The 19,084-nt window shown below is 42.0% G+C and overlaps 2 protein-coding genes across 2 annotated transcripts; both read left to right on the top strand.

The window, feature by feature from the left end:
• The first annotated feature begins 180 nt into the window (after positions 1–180).
• On the top strand, positions 181–7,942 carry LOC308331840 (tyrosyl-DNA phosphodiesterase 2-like). Its single transcript, XM_080787358.1, has 7 exons — positions 181–354; positions 1,090–1,217; positions 2,067–2,243; positions 2,963–3,054; positions 4,597–4,715; positions 6,037–6,207; positions 6,673–7,942. The coding sequence occupies exons 1-7, from the start codon at positions 202–204 to the stop codon at positions 6,952–6,954; spliced, it is 1,122 nt and encodes a 373-aa protein (XP_080643484.1). The 5' UTR covers positions 181–201; the 3' UTR covers positions 6,955–7,942.
• A 2,810-nt stretch (positions 7,943–10,752) lies between these two features.
• gmnn (geminin DNA replication inhibitor) lies at positions 10,753–17,463 on the top strand. The gene is made up of 7 exons (XM_080786881.1): positions 10,753–10,800; positions 11,460–11,530; positions 13,076–13,177; positions 13,556–13,706; positions 14,402–14,484; positions 15,431–15,541; positions 16,144–17,463. Exons 2-7 carry the CDS (start codon positions 11,477–11,479, stop codon positions 16,489–16,491), a joined length of 849 nt encoding a protein of 282 aa, XP_080643007.1. The 5' UTR covers positions 10,753–10,800; positions 11,460–11,476; the 3' UTR covers positions 16,492–17,463.
• Positions 17,464–19,084: the final 1,621 nt, after the last annotated feature.

The following is a 19,084-nucleotide window of genomic DNA, read 5'->3' as shown; positions in this document are numbered from 1 at the left end:
AACAGCGAACCAAAAATGTACATGTGACCTGTCACCTATCATTCTCACATTTGGAATGTGGGAATAAATAGTAGTAGACAGTCCAGTTTGATATCTACGGCCCGGTACTTCGGGTAAATATTAGTGATTCCACCCGGAGGTATTTCTCGGATAGACCTAAAACGTGTGCATCTGTTGGGTGAAGAAGAGAGCAGAGCTACAATGAGCAACCCGCCTGAAACCCATAAACGACCTCATTCTGATCTAGAACTAGAACAGAGCAGGACTAAGCTCTGCGAAGAGTTTTCCCAAATCACAGGATCTGACAGCGGAGTGGCTCAATGCCACCTGGCTGAAAATGAATGGGAGATGGAGGTACAGTCCCTTAAAAGCTGAGGTCTTCACATCAATAATACTTGCATGTATTCTGCCTGCAATGGATTGAATATCACCCATTTTAGGGACATAACTAGCAATGCATATGTATTTTGGCCCTTTCAATTAAAAAAAAACTTTGTTTGAAGTTGAACAAACTAACAATATGGTACATTCATTACTTTTGGGTTGGTCCCAAATGTTGTGATAATATATTGATTTAAGTCATATCTGCAACCTTAACCTGAACTGTAATCCAGGATCCAGCTCTATTCCTACAAGGCTAAGGCTTGGCATAAATAAAGTCTATTTTAGTTTCTATGTAGCCCCTTTTGGGACCCTCTGTTAACTTTTCTGTATTTTGAACGGCGGTGCAGAAAAGGTAACCGAAGGTCCCGAAAGGGGCTAGTGTCTATATGTTCCCTCTGCCCCATATGTTATCCCTGAGCCTAAAATTGACCTTAACCCTTAAAATTGACCTCAACCCTAACCCTGAGGCCTGCCCCTGGGGAACAATGCTAGGTTATTGGTTTACATGGAGGATCCTATACTTCCTATAGTTTCACTATCTCTGCATTCTATGTATGTGAGTGATTACCCTTATCTGGATAAGAGTGTCTAAATGCTATTGTAAATTGGAAGACGGAGCTGAGAGAACATTGGGCTGAGGGAACACTGACCCCTCCAGTGCAGCAACTTCTGAGTGGCTTTTCGTTGTACTAAATGATCCTGCAGAGAGCACTGAACTCGTTCTTTGAGGCTGACCTGGAGGCAGTGTTCGCAGTGGACGATTCCCCAGAGAGAGACACCAGCAGCCACCAAAGCAAGAAGAAGAAAACGGATAATGCTGCAAAGGGGAAGTGGTAAATGCAAACCCCACATGGACACACTTGTAATAGACCAAGTCAGAATGTTTGTAAAAATTGTAGGGTATAGAATAGATTAGCATGTATATGTAGCATCCGGCTTGTTTACCTGCAGTAGTAAACAACTTGAACAAAACTAACCTAGACAATAACGCAAACATCGTGTCGTTTGTGGCTTTAAAGCCAAATGCTATGTATGTTGTAATTAATTATGTATAGGCTTTTTCAGCGTACCGTATCTGCTTTGAAGTCCATTGTAATCACGCACGCACGCGCGCACACACACACACACACACACACACATAGGCACACAAAAATGAGATGTTTGTACGTGCCCAGATGGTTCAGGTAATCTTGATATAACAATAACGTGAAATGACACAGGATAATATTGCCCCATGATGATTTGGTCTATAGAGCTTTGCTTTGTAGAAAAACAATTGCAACATGCTTCAGGGGAACCTAATTAAAGATCCAAGGCACATTGTTTGGTTGAAAAATACTAATAGTGATAAATAGCCTTTATTACAGCATGGCTTGGCAAAGTTAAAAGAAAACATGAATGGACCAAGCTCAATCAGGGCCCATTGATTATAACACACACAAGCTGTAAAGCTCCATCAATAACAGATCTCAATAGATCAATGTGACATTAAAACAGGGGTGTACACACTATAAAAACAACAAGATGTGCCGTATTATTACAAAGTACATCTCAGATGTGACACATGAACAAAGATACAATTGGGTGGACAATACGTGTTATAAACAAATACCAATGAAATGACCGTGTCTTCTGTTAAAACACTGGATGATTACTGATTGTTATCTACTTTGATTGTCCAGCATTGATCTAACAGAGGAGGAACCAGCCTGTTCCAGTGGAACCAGCAAAACAGAAGACAAGCAGAAGTCTCCAGAGAAAGAAGATGACAAACTGTCTCTGATCTCCTGGAATGTGGATGGACTTGACGAGACTAACCTACAAGAGCGTGCCAGAGGCTTGTGTTCATATTTAGCCTTGTAAGTCTTCACTTTGAACTCTCATCTTTGGTTGGAATTCCATGATCCTACATTATCGTTGGTCAATTATCGTTGAGGGGCAACCATAGCTGAATGGTTAGAGAGATCGTCTGATCAATTTGGTCTTATCACGTCTTTGTGGCATTACTTATAATTTAACTTGTTTGTCACTTTTAGGAGTTCTCTCTCATGATAGGATAAAATAGGTATACCGACTTGAAAATCTACATTATGTTTACTAAAGAGCTAGATAGATGGGGAGACCTCTGTTACTGACCAAAGTCTCTATAGCAATGATTACCAGAATATTAATTTAGAGCTACTTACCACTTTTTCTATATAACAACATACATTTTCCAGAAAACTCTTGGAATTTAGAACAGTGTTTTAGAAAAGTGATTCGAACAGTGGTTCTCAAAAATACCTTGTACATCTGCCATTTCTGAACATTTTTGAAAAGTCTTGTATAATTTAGATTTGTTTTATTAACACATCTTCTCGTCTGGGGGTCCCTGCCTGGCACAAATCATTTTCAGGTACAGTAGGTGTCTGCGGCCAAATACATATCATTTCGGGGGTCATTGGCCCCCAAAATGATACTGATTTAGCAGGCATTTGTTTACTCGCCCCAATGGGTCATGTTTCTGAATGAAATGTCTTCTACGGTTTAACTACAGTATACTATAGAATAAGGTCCATGTTTATTACGTGTACAACAGATATACTCCTGACGTGGTGTTCCTCCAGGAGCTCATTCCACCCTACGTCATGTACCTGAAGAAACGAGCTGTCAGCTACCTGCTCGTTGAAGGTAACAATAGAAACAAGCCGTCAGCTACCTGCTCCTTGAAGGTAACAATAGAAACGAGCCGTCAGCTACCTGCTCCTTGAAGGTAACAATAGAAACAAGCTGTCAGCTACCTGCTCCTTGAAGGTAACAATAGAAACGAGCCGTCAGCTACCTGCTCCTTGAAGGTAACAATAGAAACGAGCCGTCAGCTACCTGCTCCTTGAAGGTAACAATAGAAACAAGCCGTCAGCTACCTGCTCCTTGAAGGTAACAATAGAAACAAGCTGTCAGCTACCTGCTCCTTGAAGGTAACAATAGAAACAAGCCGTCAGCTACCTGCTCCTTGAAGGTAACAATAGAAACAAGCTGTCAGCTACCTGCTCCTTGAAGGTAACAATAGAAACAAGCTGTCAGCTACCTGCTCCTTGAAGGTAACAATAGAAACAAGCCGTCAGCTACCTGCTCCTTGAAGGTAACAATAGAAACAAGCCGTCAGCTACCTGCTCCTTGAAGGTAACAATAGAAACAAGCCGTCAGCTACCTGCTCCTTGAAGGTAACAATAGAAACAAGCTGTCAGCTACCTGCTCCTTGAAGGTAACAATAGAAACAAGCTGTCAGCTACCTGCTCCTTGAAGGTAACAATAGAAACAAGCTGTCAGCTACCTGCTCCTTGAAGGTAACAATAGAAACAAGCCGTCAGCTACCTGCTCCTTGAAGGTAACAATAGAAACAAGCTGTCAGCTACCTGCTCCTTGAAGGTAACAATAGAAACAAGCTGTCAGCTACCTGCTCCTTGAAGGTAACAATAGAGCAGAGTTTCTCAAACTGCAGGTCGGGACCCTCAATTGAGTCTCCAGATGTTCACGACAAGAACCACTTTCCATTGAGGAACATTGTATTGTTTAACCATTAACAGAGTAGTTGATCTGTTTTTTTGTTGCATTCCGAAGCCAATCATTTGATGACCGGCAGACTCAGAGACTCAGAGTCTCCTACCGAGTCTCCCACTGACCGAGTGACCAATGACCCGATCATCATTATTGGCTCAGGAATTTGACAAAAACTAAACAATCTCCATTCATTTAAGAGTTCATGGGGTGTGTAATTGATAGAAAATAAGTCGTTTTTTGGGTGAACTACTCCTTTAAGCCCAAAGACTGTTTGTGCAGTGAAATGCCAATGTAGCAGACTCTGTCATAAATAGTAACAATTGTAACAAAGTACAATTGTATAAGGTATAGAAATGAGTAACCTTGCATGCAAAAACGGTATATTGTCACTTTTGGCCAGAAATGTACATCTCCATAAAATTATATCCCTGTAAATGAATGCCCAACTTCGTCATATGACAGAGTTGTGCAAAGGTAGCAAAAATAGCAGATCTAAGGTATTTGCTCACATAATGCATTTATCTACTCACTTCCTGTCATACACTGCCCCCCACTGGATTTGTTGTGTCATAACTACTAGTAGCAGGAATGTTAACGCACCACACCAAGGGTTCAGTGTGGTGCTGACCTTCGGGACCATGTCATACTCTACTAACATGACCTCTCTGTCAGCTGGTGAGGAGGGCTACTTCACTGGGATGATGTTGAAGAAATCCCGTGTCAAGCTGCTGGAAAGCAACATTGTCCCGTACCCTACCACTCAGATGATGAGGAACCTGCTGATTGCTCAGGTATTTATTTAAGTATACAGTCTTATGTCAGAAGATACAGTCATACGGTGTCTGTGAGGCACTACAACAGTGGTTCCCAAACCTTTTAGCTCAAAAGAGAAATCAGATGTTTTCCCAGAACCCAAACTACTGAAAATAGCAGATCTCACAACGTGTTGCTATTTTCACTACTTCTTAAAGGACAACTTTAGTTTTTTTCAACCAAGGTTCATGTTTTAGGTTGTTATTAGAGTGGGGGCATTCGAACATGGTCCTAAATATGTATTGTTTTACAAAATGTTATAGCGATTAATTTTTTTATCATTTACTATAGTCCTACTAGACCGCAATAAATTACATCTGGCCACAAAAGATCACGAGATCTACTGAATGACCCCAGTAGGCCTCCTTCACATTCAGTAGATCCTGTGATCTTCTCTGGCCAGATGTAATTTCCTGGGGTATATTAAAACTATATTAAATAATAAATCACCATGATATTTTGTAAAATAAATACATATTTAACCCCATGCTCGAATGCCCCCGCCCCTCTGTCAAAAACCACTAAAATTCCTAAAACAAAAGAAAGCATTGTGCTCTCTTGAAGAATGAAGAAAAATTAACACTCATCTTTTACTTTCTCTAATAACAACCTAAAACATGAACCTTGGTAATTAGGGAATTTATTTATTCATGAAATTCTTTAGTTAGGCCTCAGGAACAAGGTGATTTATTCTATACCTGGATTACCGTGTCCAATTCAGCATCTTAATATTTCATTTATAGGTTGTCATATAAGCAACATATCCAGAGTCTCTACTGCGAGTTAAGGCACTCTGAACTAATGAACAAAGAAGCTAGGAAAAAGATAAATAAGATTCGGAAAATGCTAACCCCACACAGACATACATTATAAATAGATGTTTATAACCTAGGAGTAAGAACCTGCTCAGTGCATGCACTTTTCAAGCACGATAAGCACTAGGACCAACAATCAAACTGACATTTTTCTCAGTACTACCTTATTATTCAATTTTATTTGATTGTGTATACAGTATGTTTATCTATTATCATTCCTTTGACAATATCGGAGGAACTAGAAAGACATACCTTTTATGTACCTCCACCTACACAATATGTAACAATAAAGAAACCTTGAATAGCAGAATACGTTTCATTGTATTCTATATTTCAACAGCAGTGAAAGCAAACATAATGCGTGTGACTGTGAGGGAAGGGAAAGGTGGCCTTGTTTAATCACCTTCCGTGTGTGTGTGTGTGTGTGTGTGTGTGTGTGTGTGTGTGTGTGTGCGTGCGCGTGCGTTTTCTCTGGTGACCTCAGGTGAAGTTCAGAGGGTTGGATTTCTGTCTGATGACGTCCCACTTTGAGAGCTGCAAGGGCCACGCGGACGAGAGGATGAAACAGCTGAGGCTGGTGCTGCAGAAGATGAATGAGGCACCTGATAATGTCACAGTGCTGTTTGGAGGGGACACCAACCTCAGAGACACAGAGGTTAGGCTTCCGTCTTGTCTTCTGTATCGGAGAACAGAATCAGAATCAAACTTTATGGTCCACATCACAAGTAGGTTGTTTTTGTGCAGGATCAAGGCAGGAAAGAAGAAAGTTTGAGCGTAAGTAAATGGTTTCAGATCATTTAGAAGCTTGTATCACAAACAGCACAGCTGTTGGGTTTCTCTTATCTTATATACAGGCTGTAACAGCCGTACAACCAAAGGGTCTCTTTTCAAATACATTTACACGTAATACCTGAGATAATATACCGGTACAGTATACGTGTGTGTGTTAGTTCAAACGATCAATTCATAAACTCAAGACAAAACAACAGACGGACACATTGGACACAAATGGACATAATCACAACAAGACCAAAGACCTCAGACACAGGACCATAAGGGAGAAAGTTCTTATTTGTTGTAGAGTCGTCATTTCCTAACTCGCCCTTTAACACGGTCTCAGGTTTCCAAGGTGGGGCTGCCACGCAGCGTGTGTGACATCTGGGAGCATCTGGGCAGGAAGGAGCACTGCCGCTACACCTGGGACACCAAGGTCAACACCAACAAGGCCGCTCCGTACGTCAGCCGCTGCCGCTTCGACCGCGTATACCTACGACCGGCTCCCGGGGGCGGGGTCCCTCGCCCGGCCCCTGTCAACATGGCCCTGATTGGCCTGGAGAAGCTGGACTATGGCCGTTACACTAGCGATCACTGGGGAATATACGCTCAGTTCACCACAAGCTAGCGAGACACAGGTCGGCTTGCAATAGACTGGTTGAAACTAGGGGTTGCGATCCAGAACCGGAGGAACCGGATCCAACATTGAGGAACAGGAATCGGTTCCATTTCAGATTTTGGAACCGTTTCCAGAACCAACCCTTATTGAAACATGATGCAGGGGCACTGCTGGATAAGGGAGGGTTTTATGAGCCCTGACATACAAAGGCTTTACAGTTATGGTGGTTTAAAGCAGGGGTTCGCAAACGTTTTAATTTCAAGGACCACTTTAGGGCAACGAACCCCCATTTCATATGATTTTTTGTTTTTAATCTTGGGGATCCCAATGTCCACTTTAAGATCCTCAGTGTTTAATTTAACTCTCTGAGTTACAGACGAATAAGGGTCCATTTTGGACCCCTGGTGGTCCACAGGTTTATAAGCAAAGCATGTAGTGGGAAAGGTCTAGAGTTATGAGTGAGACCAGTCCAGATCATTATGGTTGCTGTTGGGCAGAAACTTCTTATCTCCACATCCTAACCTTTTGATGCGCTTCAAGGTTGTAAATCTGCTACTTTTGATGCTTTTGAATTTGAATCCTGAAAAGTAACAGTTTTGGACACACAGTATGAGGTTTTCACCCAACAGAGACCATATCCAACATAACTGTCTTTTTTCCAGCAAACCTCCCTAAGTCCATGTATGCAGTCAGTGGTTAAAAATAATATTTTCAATATAGCATATTGTTTATGCATGGCATAAATTGACACTTTGCTGTCTTCAAACGGAGAGAGGGGTATTTGATCTCTTCAGAGACTGAGGTGTTTTGTAATGTTTCTGACATCTTAATCATTATGTTAATGTTACCATGCAGTCCTGTCTAGTGCTGTACATGGACCACTGCATTCATATGCTTTCTTACTGATATGGTTTGTGCTCTGTCTCTAGATGGACATGCGTTTCCATCCAAATGTTTTTTACTACTGTATAAATACTTCAATAAACAAAATTAATACCGGTAATCTACATTCTGGGAATTTTCTATTACATTCGCAGTTTGTTGAGACTGCTGTAACTGATCGAGGGCCATGAAAATAACATTGTCTTGAGTTGGCAGTACTATATGCAAATGCCTAAAAGATGTATAACCCTGATGGAACTCAATCATTATCAGCCATTCAGCCTTAATTTTATCCTTCAACCTCTTGATTATGTCCCAAAATGAGGGGATATACAGGTTTGTAGCAATTCGCAGCAATTGTAGAAATATTAAACCTTAGTCGAATGTTTAAGCATGTTCCAATCATCCATGATACTTTACTTAAATACATGTTCCAAATATATATTTAACAATTTAATACTGAGGTGCCCACCTCACCTATCCTGTTACTAGGGGTGACGATATTTGTGATGAATATCGTCCAGAGGTCCGACGATACGTTACATCTCCACGATATGCCTGGCATTCTCTGAGTATTAGTTCAAACGATCAATTCATAAACTCAAGACAAACGTAAACTTTGTTTTGTTTTTATTTCAGAAAATAATTTGCATAATTTCAACATTATGCATGCAAGTAAACCATCCCATCCCCGTTCCCCCATGCTGTACGGACATCATATTTTCAATGAGAAAATAAGTATTAAACAAAATTCAATGAAAATGGTTTCATTTTGTCCCCAGGCATCTCAGTCCTTTGGTCCGTTCAGGTTTTGTTGGAGGTTCTGGCAACTGGCAAGCCTTTTGGGCAGTGTTGCCATATTTTGCAAGAGAAAAAACAGAATCTTGGGGAAAAGATGTGGAATGTTTTTATAACATACACAAACAGTACACACATCTTGTATTGGGGTCCTTGACAGCTGGGGCTTGATGGACAAATATTAATTTGTCAAGAAAGCATTTGAGAACTACTGGTTTAAAGTAAACATGAAACAGCCCAACTAGAGCTTGCCAAACAAGACCAACTAAGCAGTTAAGAAACAAGCCCAAAAAGAAAAAGTCATTCACAATAAGCTGACATGGCATTGATGGCAACGCTATACTTTGGGGATCTTGACTGTCATATAAAGAGGCCTTTTCGGAGTGTGTCAACAACGCCTTTTTCCCTGCAGACGTCAAAGAGGAAGATGGATTCCTCACATCCAATAATCGGATCACGTGAACTACGTTCTCTGATAGCCGATACTGCGCCTGTGAATTTCAAGCCTCGATGTGCAGGTGGAGAGCAGATATCAGATCCCTTCCCATAAGTGCAGTAGTTCCCAATCCCATGTCCATAAAGTAGAAGTAGGCTGGGACTTGAACGCCATTCCTGTGAACAGTGGCTTGCATGCAGCCCTGCTCCATCACAGGGCCCTGTGAACAGGTCAGCTGCACTGAAGTGGAGTGATGGAGAGGAACGTCTTTAAAATGCTCCTCGTAGACGCATCGGGGTAAGACGGAGACCGCGCTACCAGGATCCACAGTCAGCTCCACTGTCTTCAGTGGCTTTTCTGCTGCCTGAATGTCCACTGGTATTGTGTACAACCGTGTCTTAACAGGAGCAGACAGAGGACAGAGTGTGTATTTGGGTGCTTCATCCTCCGTCTCTGAACTGAGTGTGTGCTCGGTGTCATCCTCCATCTCCTCTGAACGGAGTGTGTCCTCCTCTTGAATCTTCTGTGCTTCCTGAGCAGAGACATTCTCCTCTTCCTGGTCCATTCTTTGTAAAAATAGTTTGAGCTGACACACATTGCAGTCCATGCAATCACATGATGAGTGGAGGCTCAGAGTCATTTGACTGGAATTTGCTTTAGGTTTAGACTGTAGTCTTCTTCTCCTGCTGCCTGCTGTCTTCTCAGTCCGCATGGCATCATGTACAGCCTTCATGTATAGCCTTCTTCACCGGCTGAGCAGGATACAATCTGTGTGTCACAAGCAGTGGTTGTACAAGTAAAGTATACGAACAGCCAAACTAGTGACAACAAATAATCATGGTACATTATTTGCCTCTGACACTGTAGCGGAGTACAAGTATAAATATCAAAACGTAAATACTCAAGTAAAGTAGCTCCATAGAAGTGTATATTTGTACATCTTTAAATGTTCTGATGTAGCCATGGTTCACATGACGCTCTTACTTCAATCATGACAGTCATGTTGTTTCAGGGCTAGTTCTGATGAAGTGGAAATGGAGGCATCTGATGTAAACAAGTATTTTTCTGGTTTAATGCAGCAGTTTTTGTATTACCTGTACTTTCGTTTGAACTGTACCCATTCTACAAACTGTGAATAAACGTTTCAATCAAGCAATTTCAATACCTCAAACTTGTCCTCAAGTACCACTTGGTCACACGTTGTCAAGGGAGGTTGAACTTGAAGCCAAATGCAGGTAACTAACAAGCTGAAAAGGCTAGTTTAATGAAGATGAATGGCAAGTGCAGGTGGTCAATCTGAATATTTAACGTAGCCTCAGCCTGGGTAACCATTTAGCCAATCACAGCGCGGCTGACCGCCCAGGCGATGGAATCTAGTCTAAAGGTGCCGTGGCAGAGGGTTACGTTCTATTAGATGGCTCTGGTTACCTGGTAACCGTGTTGCCAATCACAGCGCGACTAGTTTTCAGTCAGTGTAAAAGTCTGTGCCTGTGTTTTGTGCTCGTTTTGTTTCCAGCGGGCCTGCCGTTTGACCGGGGGGCGGAGTCAATACTTTTCCCAATGGAAACAAACCGCCACGCGGTCATTTGATGAACTGAAACGAGCGCTCTCTCTTTGTCGGTGAGCCACGTGACCCGAGGGGCCGTACTTAAATCGCTGGTGGCGCGAGTTCTGTACTAGCAGAAAGAGAACACAACAGGAAAAGCAGACGCGTCTTGAAACTGAAAGCAATCAAAACAGTAAGTAAATATGTTCTATTTATTGTTTTCCCCCATAGTGCTTGTTTTACGCGAATATGTAACTCTTGTTTAACCTGGATGGACGCACACAGCTGGAACTAAAACTATCAAACAAACAAGCTTGTTTCGTGTGTTCACCGCCCTCTCACTTTGTTGTTCCCTATTTGATTTCATTGTAGTTCTATATGGACCCGAGGCCGTTAAAGATTTAATGAATGAATTGATCAATGGTAACGATGAGTTTGATCACTACATAACGTCAAAGGCTCTCCGTTTAGTTATTCGAATGGTATAAAAAATTGATTGCACGTTACATTTGCTTAGAACGGCGGCCGGCGGTTGAATGCCTTGCTTTGGGTCAAGAAGACTATCATAGATTCAGACTTTTACCGTCGTATCTGATCTCATAGATATAAAAATCCATCTAGGCTAGTGAATACTCAACATCGCGGACACCCATTTTGAATTACTAAAACTATTACTTTAGCTTTTTGAGACGAGCGTGCACAGATCTTCCTTTTTTATGCTCTCAGAGTTGGACCCATACACGACCCGACGTTAAACGGTGGCTTTTGTATTAGAACTGATGTTTAGCTATTCTTCAAAACTACTCTAATGTTGCCGTCTCCCCCCCCCCCCCCCCCCCCCCTTCTCTTTAGGCTACTACTGAAAGAAAATGAGTTCCAACAAAACGATGAAACAAGGGGCCAGGTCCTCAGAGAATATCAAGGTAATCTAGTCTCCTCTCTTCCCCCAACAAGTGGGTGCTGGGTAGCATTAACCCTGGCTGGCACCCCTGTTTTGTGAAACATTTTCAAGAGACATCGTGGAGACTTGTTCAAGGAAGACGGATCTACAAGCTAAGAAAATATCACATTGCAACATGTGAGCTTGTAGATTAGCTGTTGACTGGCAAATGACTGGACTGAAGTGTAAAATCTGATCACTCTTGTTGTTTTCAGTTACTATGAGGTAATCACCATTCACCACCCTTTGTCAGTTAGAATAGTGGTTCCCAAAACTTTCAGTTCAAGACTCCAGACACAAACTAGTAAAAATACCAGATCTATAGATCGACAGTTGGGATCATGAGTGAGTTAACTGTTCATGGTCCAGCACTTATTTCAGTCTATGGCATTGGTACAACAAATCACGCACTGCCACTTTGCAATAGAGCAGACGGACGTGTATCAGCAATTTTGCAGCCAGTCCCATCATTCTAGGTGAAACGTTTCAATGACTGAAGGTAATTTTTAATAGTGGTAAAATGATGTTAATCAAAACAAATTGAAAATTTTCAGAAAACTTGGGTCAGGATTTAGAAGGCATTTTTAGAATCTGCCTCGGGTCTAAATGGGTTCTTGTGTTTCATTCCATGTGGCATTAACGTCTAAAATGTTACTTTCTGGTACATGCAGGCGGTGTTTTGGTCATTGTATGACTCCTGTGCTCACAAAGGGGCTGCATCAACATTTACTTAGAATTTCGTTAGGCCTGGTTCTTCAAGTGGCCTTAAGTTCAGATGGAGCCACAGGTCTGTAATGATCACCAAATGTGACACTGCCAGTGTTCATTTAAACTTCCATAAATGCACGCATTGTGTTTTGACCGCTGCCAAACATTAACTAACCTAACTTGACCGTTGCCTGTAATGGGCTGTGGGGGAGAACACTTTCCCACGATCATTACCAACGTGCACGCGGGGTAGGTGAAGGTGCAAGGGCCTGCCGCGCACCGTGGGAATCAACACTGCCTGATGCATTCAGCCCAGCCCCTTTACCTCCTGTCAACAGAGCCACCCCCATTGTACTTTGTGCGGCAGTGTCTTACATTGAAAATGGGCAATCTGCAAGCTTGCGTCATGTCTCATTGCAGTACCATTGTGAGCTTGTAGATTACCTATTTTCAGTGAGCGACACTGGTGTACAGCGAAGTACAAATCAGGCTTTACTCTTCCCAGGAGTGACAGTGTAACTAGAGTAAGGGCTGTAAAGTGGTACTAAGCCGCGGTGAATGAGCTGTGAAGGTGCGCTGCTGATTGTCCTGTGCGCTTTTCCCACGGGACTGAACTGTAATAGCTTCTCAAGACCCAGACGGGGAGGGGGGGGGGGGGGGGGGGGGTCATGGGCGAGGGATGAGGGTCACACACTGCTTGTGTTTTTTTTTTTTTTACCAAATATACTTCATCTTTACAACTGACCTGTGGTGGCAATTGAATTAAAGTTGAGATGTGCAGTAGCACACATTTTAACTAGAGCATTTTTGTGTTTTCCAGAGCTTTTTCTCACCATCTAACCAGGCGATGGGAGTCGCGAGGAAAACCCTGCAGGTCCTGCAGCCCTCAGCCTCCGGCACAAATGTGGGCAAGTCTCACCAGGTACAGTCTGCTCAAGAGGTCTTTGCTTTGCTGTGTAAATGTGTTCTAAATGTCTATCTGGTGTTAAGTTAACATGGCTCTCTTCGGATGGGAAATCATTAAGTTTGTTAAGCGTGTGTGGGGGGGAGGTGGGGGTTTAAGTAAACAAAATGGTCTGAGCAAATCAGTATATTTGTCCCACACAGATTAAATTGATTGGAGAATTTATGTGTCTGAGGCGCAAGGGGGGTAGGAAGAAATCTGTTAAGGGCTGATTATTTAAACCATTGCAACGGTTTGTAGCGACTATCCAAATATAGAGCTTTAACCTTAACACAATTCAATGGAGCATACAGTACATCAAATGTATCTGCAATGTTGTACGTTCTCGCTCCTCAGAATGGCAAAGCCATCCCCAAAAGGAAGCAGTGGGGTTGTGACCCGGTGACTGGCTCCAAACGGACGAAGGCGGAAGTGAAATCCACCCAGACGGAGAGCGAGTGTCTGCCAGACGGCGTCTCAGCCGATGCTTACATGCTCATGGTCAAAGGTGGGTGTTCACAGTTTCTGTTCTGCTAGCCACTAAATGTGGCCTTACACTAGCTGATAATCGGGATTTTTTTTACGCTGGGGGGGGGGGGGTTTCTCAGGCATAAATTATCGTCTAGTGCAAGTATAAAAGATCCAATCGTAATCCCTCCGATCTGCTCGGGGGGGCCGCTCACAGCGCGATTGGGATCGGCCTGATCAACATCAAGTGTTTGATATTTGCGCCCGAGTTTTAAACTTGTGTAGTGTGTGTGTGCTGTATAAAATAATCGGGCCCGATTATCCTGTAGTGTGTGTGGTGCTATCAGATTTCAGATTGAAAAATAATCAGCTAGTGTAAGGCCACCTTTAGTCCCTGGCTATGATCACATCAGCTCCCAGTCAAAAGCTATTGTGACTTTTCTTATCTTCCCATAACCATTGAACCCAAGCATCACTGTTCTGGAGCGACCACTTAGTAAAAATGGCAGATCTGCTCATGCGTTGCATTGGGATCTATTTTAGGCTAGAGATTTGGATGGGAGGGAGACAAAGTATAGAACCCCTGAGGACCCTGGTCAAAATATGTATCATTTAGATTATTCATATTATGCACTATTTCGATCTGCAATGATCCTGCACAACTAAGAATTTACCTTTACTTCTGACGAACTCCTTTTTGTTCATTGAGTGACTGCTTGTCTCCCACTCTTTCAGAGACTCCTCCCTCCGCTTACTGGAAAGAGGTAGCCGAGGAGAGACGCAAGGCCCTGTACAACGTCCTGCAGGAGAATGAGAAGGTGGGTTAATCTTCGAGAGATCTGAACTAATGTTTAGCCGTCAGTCCAGCCTGTTCCCACGCTGACTGAAATCATCCATGTAGTGCCTTTAGGCTTCTACTCTCAATGAGACCTAACTGTTATTATAATCAAGCAGTCATACAAATTGGATATTCAAATTGATACATGTCGGCTATTCTCTGTGCATGGTACTGTTGCAGGGTGAAATGTGTCGCTAGTTCTCACACAAGAGGTTTAATGAAATGAAACAAACGCTCTCCAAAACAGGTTTGGGGATCTGTTAGGAATTCATTACATGAAACGGTCACCTGTGCGTCCAGTCTTCAAGGGACATTTCACCGCTGGAAGACACTGCAGTCACTCTATGTTAATAGTATTTGTAGTAGATAACGGTAGCACAATTTGTAGTTTGTACCCTATGGACAGAAAAGTGTGTTTGCCTGGATTGCTGAATTCCTATAATGCTTTAGTGCACTTCCCCTCATTGTGGAGAGTGGGGAGGCTGCATGGACGTGTCTTTGTAGTCCCGGAAGGAAGTGAGACGAAATTTTCATGAGGTTTTTGGTCATAAACATGGCATCATGACTAAAATATAAAAAAACATATTGCACGCATAAAAACCCCAGGAAAGTGTACCTTTGGTTGCAAAAGGGGTGAAGAGGCCCTTTAATGTTCGTAAACAAATGTATCTTGAAAGCCTGAAATGATAGACGGAGAATCCCTTTTCGTTCACTTTATTATTAGGTCCAGCATGTTAAACGGGGAGGGGGGGAGAATTATAGTAAAAGTATAGGATATCACATTTTTATGGATGCAGATTAAATACAAATGTAATTTATGAACTGTGCAGACTCCAAAAAAACACCCTGTTTTGCAGTACGTGCATTTTGTGTTTGTCCATCGGTCACATTAGTCACCACCATGCTTGTCCTTGTCACCACTACAGTTGCACAAAAACATCGAGGCCAAGGATGAGCAACTCGCCGAGCTGAAGAGCGAAAATGGGGAGCTTCAGGAACTGGCCCAGCATGTCCAGTACATGTCTGATATGATTGAGGTATAAAGTCATGTTACTTACCTGCTTTTTTCTTTCTTTCAGTGACTTCTGAATTCCTTGTATTTCTTTTATAGATCTCTTGTAGGTTACTAAAACATTTTTGAAAAGGTGTGAAATTAGTTTATAAATGATACTGTCAACCCTGAGTATCTCTTGGAGTTAATAAGTGGACGAGAAATGGCTTGAGCATGGAAAGCTGAAGAGATTTGATACTAAAGTACATGAATAGCCTTTGGTAAGGTGCAAAGTAAACCCGCTAGAGGGAAAAACTACTTTGAGAACAATGTGGCTAGTGCTGTAAACATCGTATGTCAAACGGTTAAAATTGTGGCCTGGGCCGTGGCTCAGAGGTCCAGGACTCCAGGCACCGTGGCTGCTAAGCCAGCTTTACAGCATGTTGATTGTTGAGTCCCGATCCAGACAAACTTTGGTGTCCTCTCCTTCTCTCCAGCCTTTCCTTTCTACTTATACTGTCACCTGTCAAAGGCAAAAAAGCCCCAGAACGTATCTTTAAAAAAAAAGTGCTGTAAACTCTATCTATTGGCTATTTTGGCTATTTTTGGTGGCTATTATGTGCTTGCTAACGTGTGATGTCTTTTCAGAGGCTCACCGGGTCAAGTCCAGAAAATCTGGAGCAGCTGAGAGACATGGCCCTGGAAATAGGGGATGACGAGGCTGAATCTAGTCTCAGTGACGAGGATGAGGATGATGAGGATGACGAGTCTGAAGGGGAAGATGAGATTGATTGTGGGGCCAGTGATGATGATGATGATGATGAAGAGGCCTCAGACCAGGTCCCAGATAAACCGTTGGGATATTGGCAGAATCTGCTTTGTGAAAGTGACTCTGAGAGCTCTTTCACCATGCAGTCAAGTCAATGTAGCCTTGCTGAAGAGGAAGATGAGACTGAATCTGAATGTCGGGCCAGTGATGATGATGAAGAGGCCTGACCAGGACCCAGATGAACCGTCGGGACAGTAAAAACCACACTGCTGTGAGTGCCTGTCATTTGTTTTGTGACACGTAATGCTGTTTTCAGATCCCGGCTGCAAATTATTTTATTTTTATTTTTTAAATTACAGTTAAGTTTGTGCAATGGTGCATTAGGTTTGATTGTGTAGCTGCCTTGCCACGATGTAATGTGGTGCGGTGTCTTCATTATTCAACATTGTTGAGCTGATTGGGAACTCATAATCCAAAATGGCCTAATTGACATTGCACAGTGAAACTGCTCTCAAAATGTTTCTTTTAGCATAAACAAATATGTTGCTGCCAATATAATATCACAAATCAATGGCTTTTATTCTTAAAGAAATGTCAACTCTAGTTTGACCTAATGATTATAAATTTATATATAAATGGGCGTAGGTAAGGTATTGTGATGTTATATTGGCAGAATCTGCTTTGTGTTGCAAGTGACTTTGAGAGCTCTTTTACCATGCAGTAAAGTCAATGAGGAGACTTAATTTCTTTTTTTTTGGCGGGGCTCTTCTGTGGTCTCCTTCATCACTGCCTTGCACATAGCCTTGTTTCTGCTTCCTAAAACAAGTCTGTACTGATTTAGTCTCCTGTAATTTCCCCAGCTCTAATCAACCAGCTATTGAAATGTTTAACCATGGCAAGTAAACTGCACTACACCAAACGTCATTGTGCTTTTTAAGGGTGCAGTTCTAGAATGAAGTACTTTATGTTTGAAGAGCAGTTCACTCCCATCTCCATGACTGGCCCCATGTTCTCTCTAAACCTTGGTGGCATGCTGTATTTCATATTCCTCCTAGTCAGAGACATTGAACCTGTCGCTGGTTCAGTTTCCAAACTACGATGGAGCATAACTTTAGTTTAAGACTGTACACCTTGTTGCCATATGGTGTTTTAATAGATCTACTACAGTGCAGTTTTATTGCACTCTTATGTACATATGATTTGATAAGTTCTGTGCAATAAACATTTTAAAACTTTCATGTGCTCTGTCTGTGCCTCTTGTGTTGACTCACCTTTCTCAGATTCACAATCTCTTAACTATTGTAAAATGTCAACTAGCAATGCATTATTAAAAAGTAAAGTGGGGAGTGAAAATGTCATCTTCTAGCTCACAATGTGGTCCGGAGCATGATCTGGTGTTTTCACTACTGTTTTGGTCCTGTCTAATTTCCCTTTGGGTCTTCAGCTAAAATGTTTGGAAACCACCGCTGCTAGTGTGTGTGTGTGTGTGTGTGTATATATATATATATATATATATATATGCATAAAGGCAGGTACTCTAGTACAAATTTGACTAGGCAACTAATAATTTATGGTAACCAGAGTATTTATAGCCAGTAGCTGTTGGGTTTGAGTAATTTGTCCACCACTGGACCCAGAGTATGTAGCAAGGTTGCACTGTAATGTTTGTGCCGATGTCTGGAAACTAGCCCATATACTGTAGACTTGTGTAGTGACAACTTGCTAATGACATTCCATCTTCATCCAGTAGAGTGTGCCAGTGAGCCAATTATACAATGCAGCCAGACATTTGTAGTTTTTGTACACTTGAGTTAAATAAGCAGACTATTTTGGGGTGGAGGTTCCAGTACATAGTTCAGTGATTCTCAACCCTTTAAATTTCCAGAAACCCCAGTGTGATGCGCATTAGGCCTTGGACCCCCATTTGAGACCATGTTTTTTTTTCTTTTGACTGATCTACAGTCTACTGTACAATCGTCTGTTAAACTAGAGTGTACAAATGGACCCTCTCGGAGTTACCAACGAGTAAGGGACCATTTGCACCCCTGTTGGTACATAATGGACCATACATTGAGAACCAGTGTTAAATGTCAGTTTGGTTCTCCCAAAAGAGTCACTTGATAAAACCCAGAATGACACTACTCTACACTGACAGTGTGGTTCATAATATGGGGTCTAGGTACCCCCAGGGGTCCTTGAGTGGTCCCCAAGTAAATGATTGGTAGTTAATCTTCAATATTACATGTACAAGTAAATGGAAGTACACTATACAACTTAAATCTGGCTACCTCTAGTCTCTACCTAGTATTCCTAAACATCAAATATACTTCTTCATAGTTCCATAAAGATGCCTCTGAAAGTTCAAGAGAACATAAACGATACAATTTAAGCATTTAGCTGATGTTCTTGTTTCCAGAGCGACTATGCAGAAAACACGGTGAATTGTCACATGTATAAGTAAACTGTTCCCACAGTTGGTCAAAACAACATGCTATATAAAGACAAGACTTCACATGATATGATGAAATAAATGTTTACCAACAGAAACTGCTTTTTGTGTGTGTTCTGTCTTAATCTAGGAAATATTGTACCTTACAAATGGAAATACTTTTTGCAGGGTGCTCCGATACACAGATCTGTGACAATATACACATAGAGGGAAATGGGGATTAGTTATTTGCTTTGTTTCAGTATTGAGACGTTTCAGTCCATCTTTAGGTCTGTACTCTGTAGCCTACTCTGTTATACTGCATGTTACAGTTACACACTGACTTATTGCACTAAAAGTAATATTCGTCTTGGCCTTATTAGTGAAAATGT

The sequence above is a fragment of the Protomyctophum bolini genome (assembly GCF_963924005.1).
Source record: "Protomyctophum bolini genome assembly, chromosome: 17".
Lineage (NCBI taxonomy): Eukaryota > Metazoa > Chordata > Actinopteri > Myctophiformes > Myctophidae > Protomyctophum > Protomyctophum bolini.
This window is presented reverse-complemented; position numbering and strand designations above follow the sequence as displayed.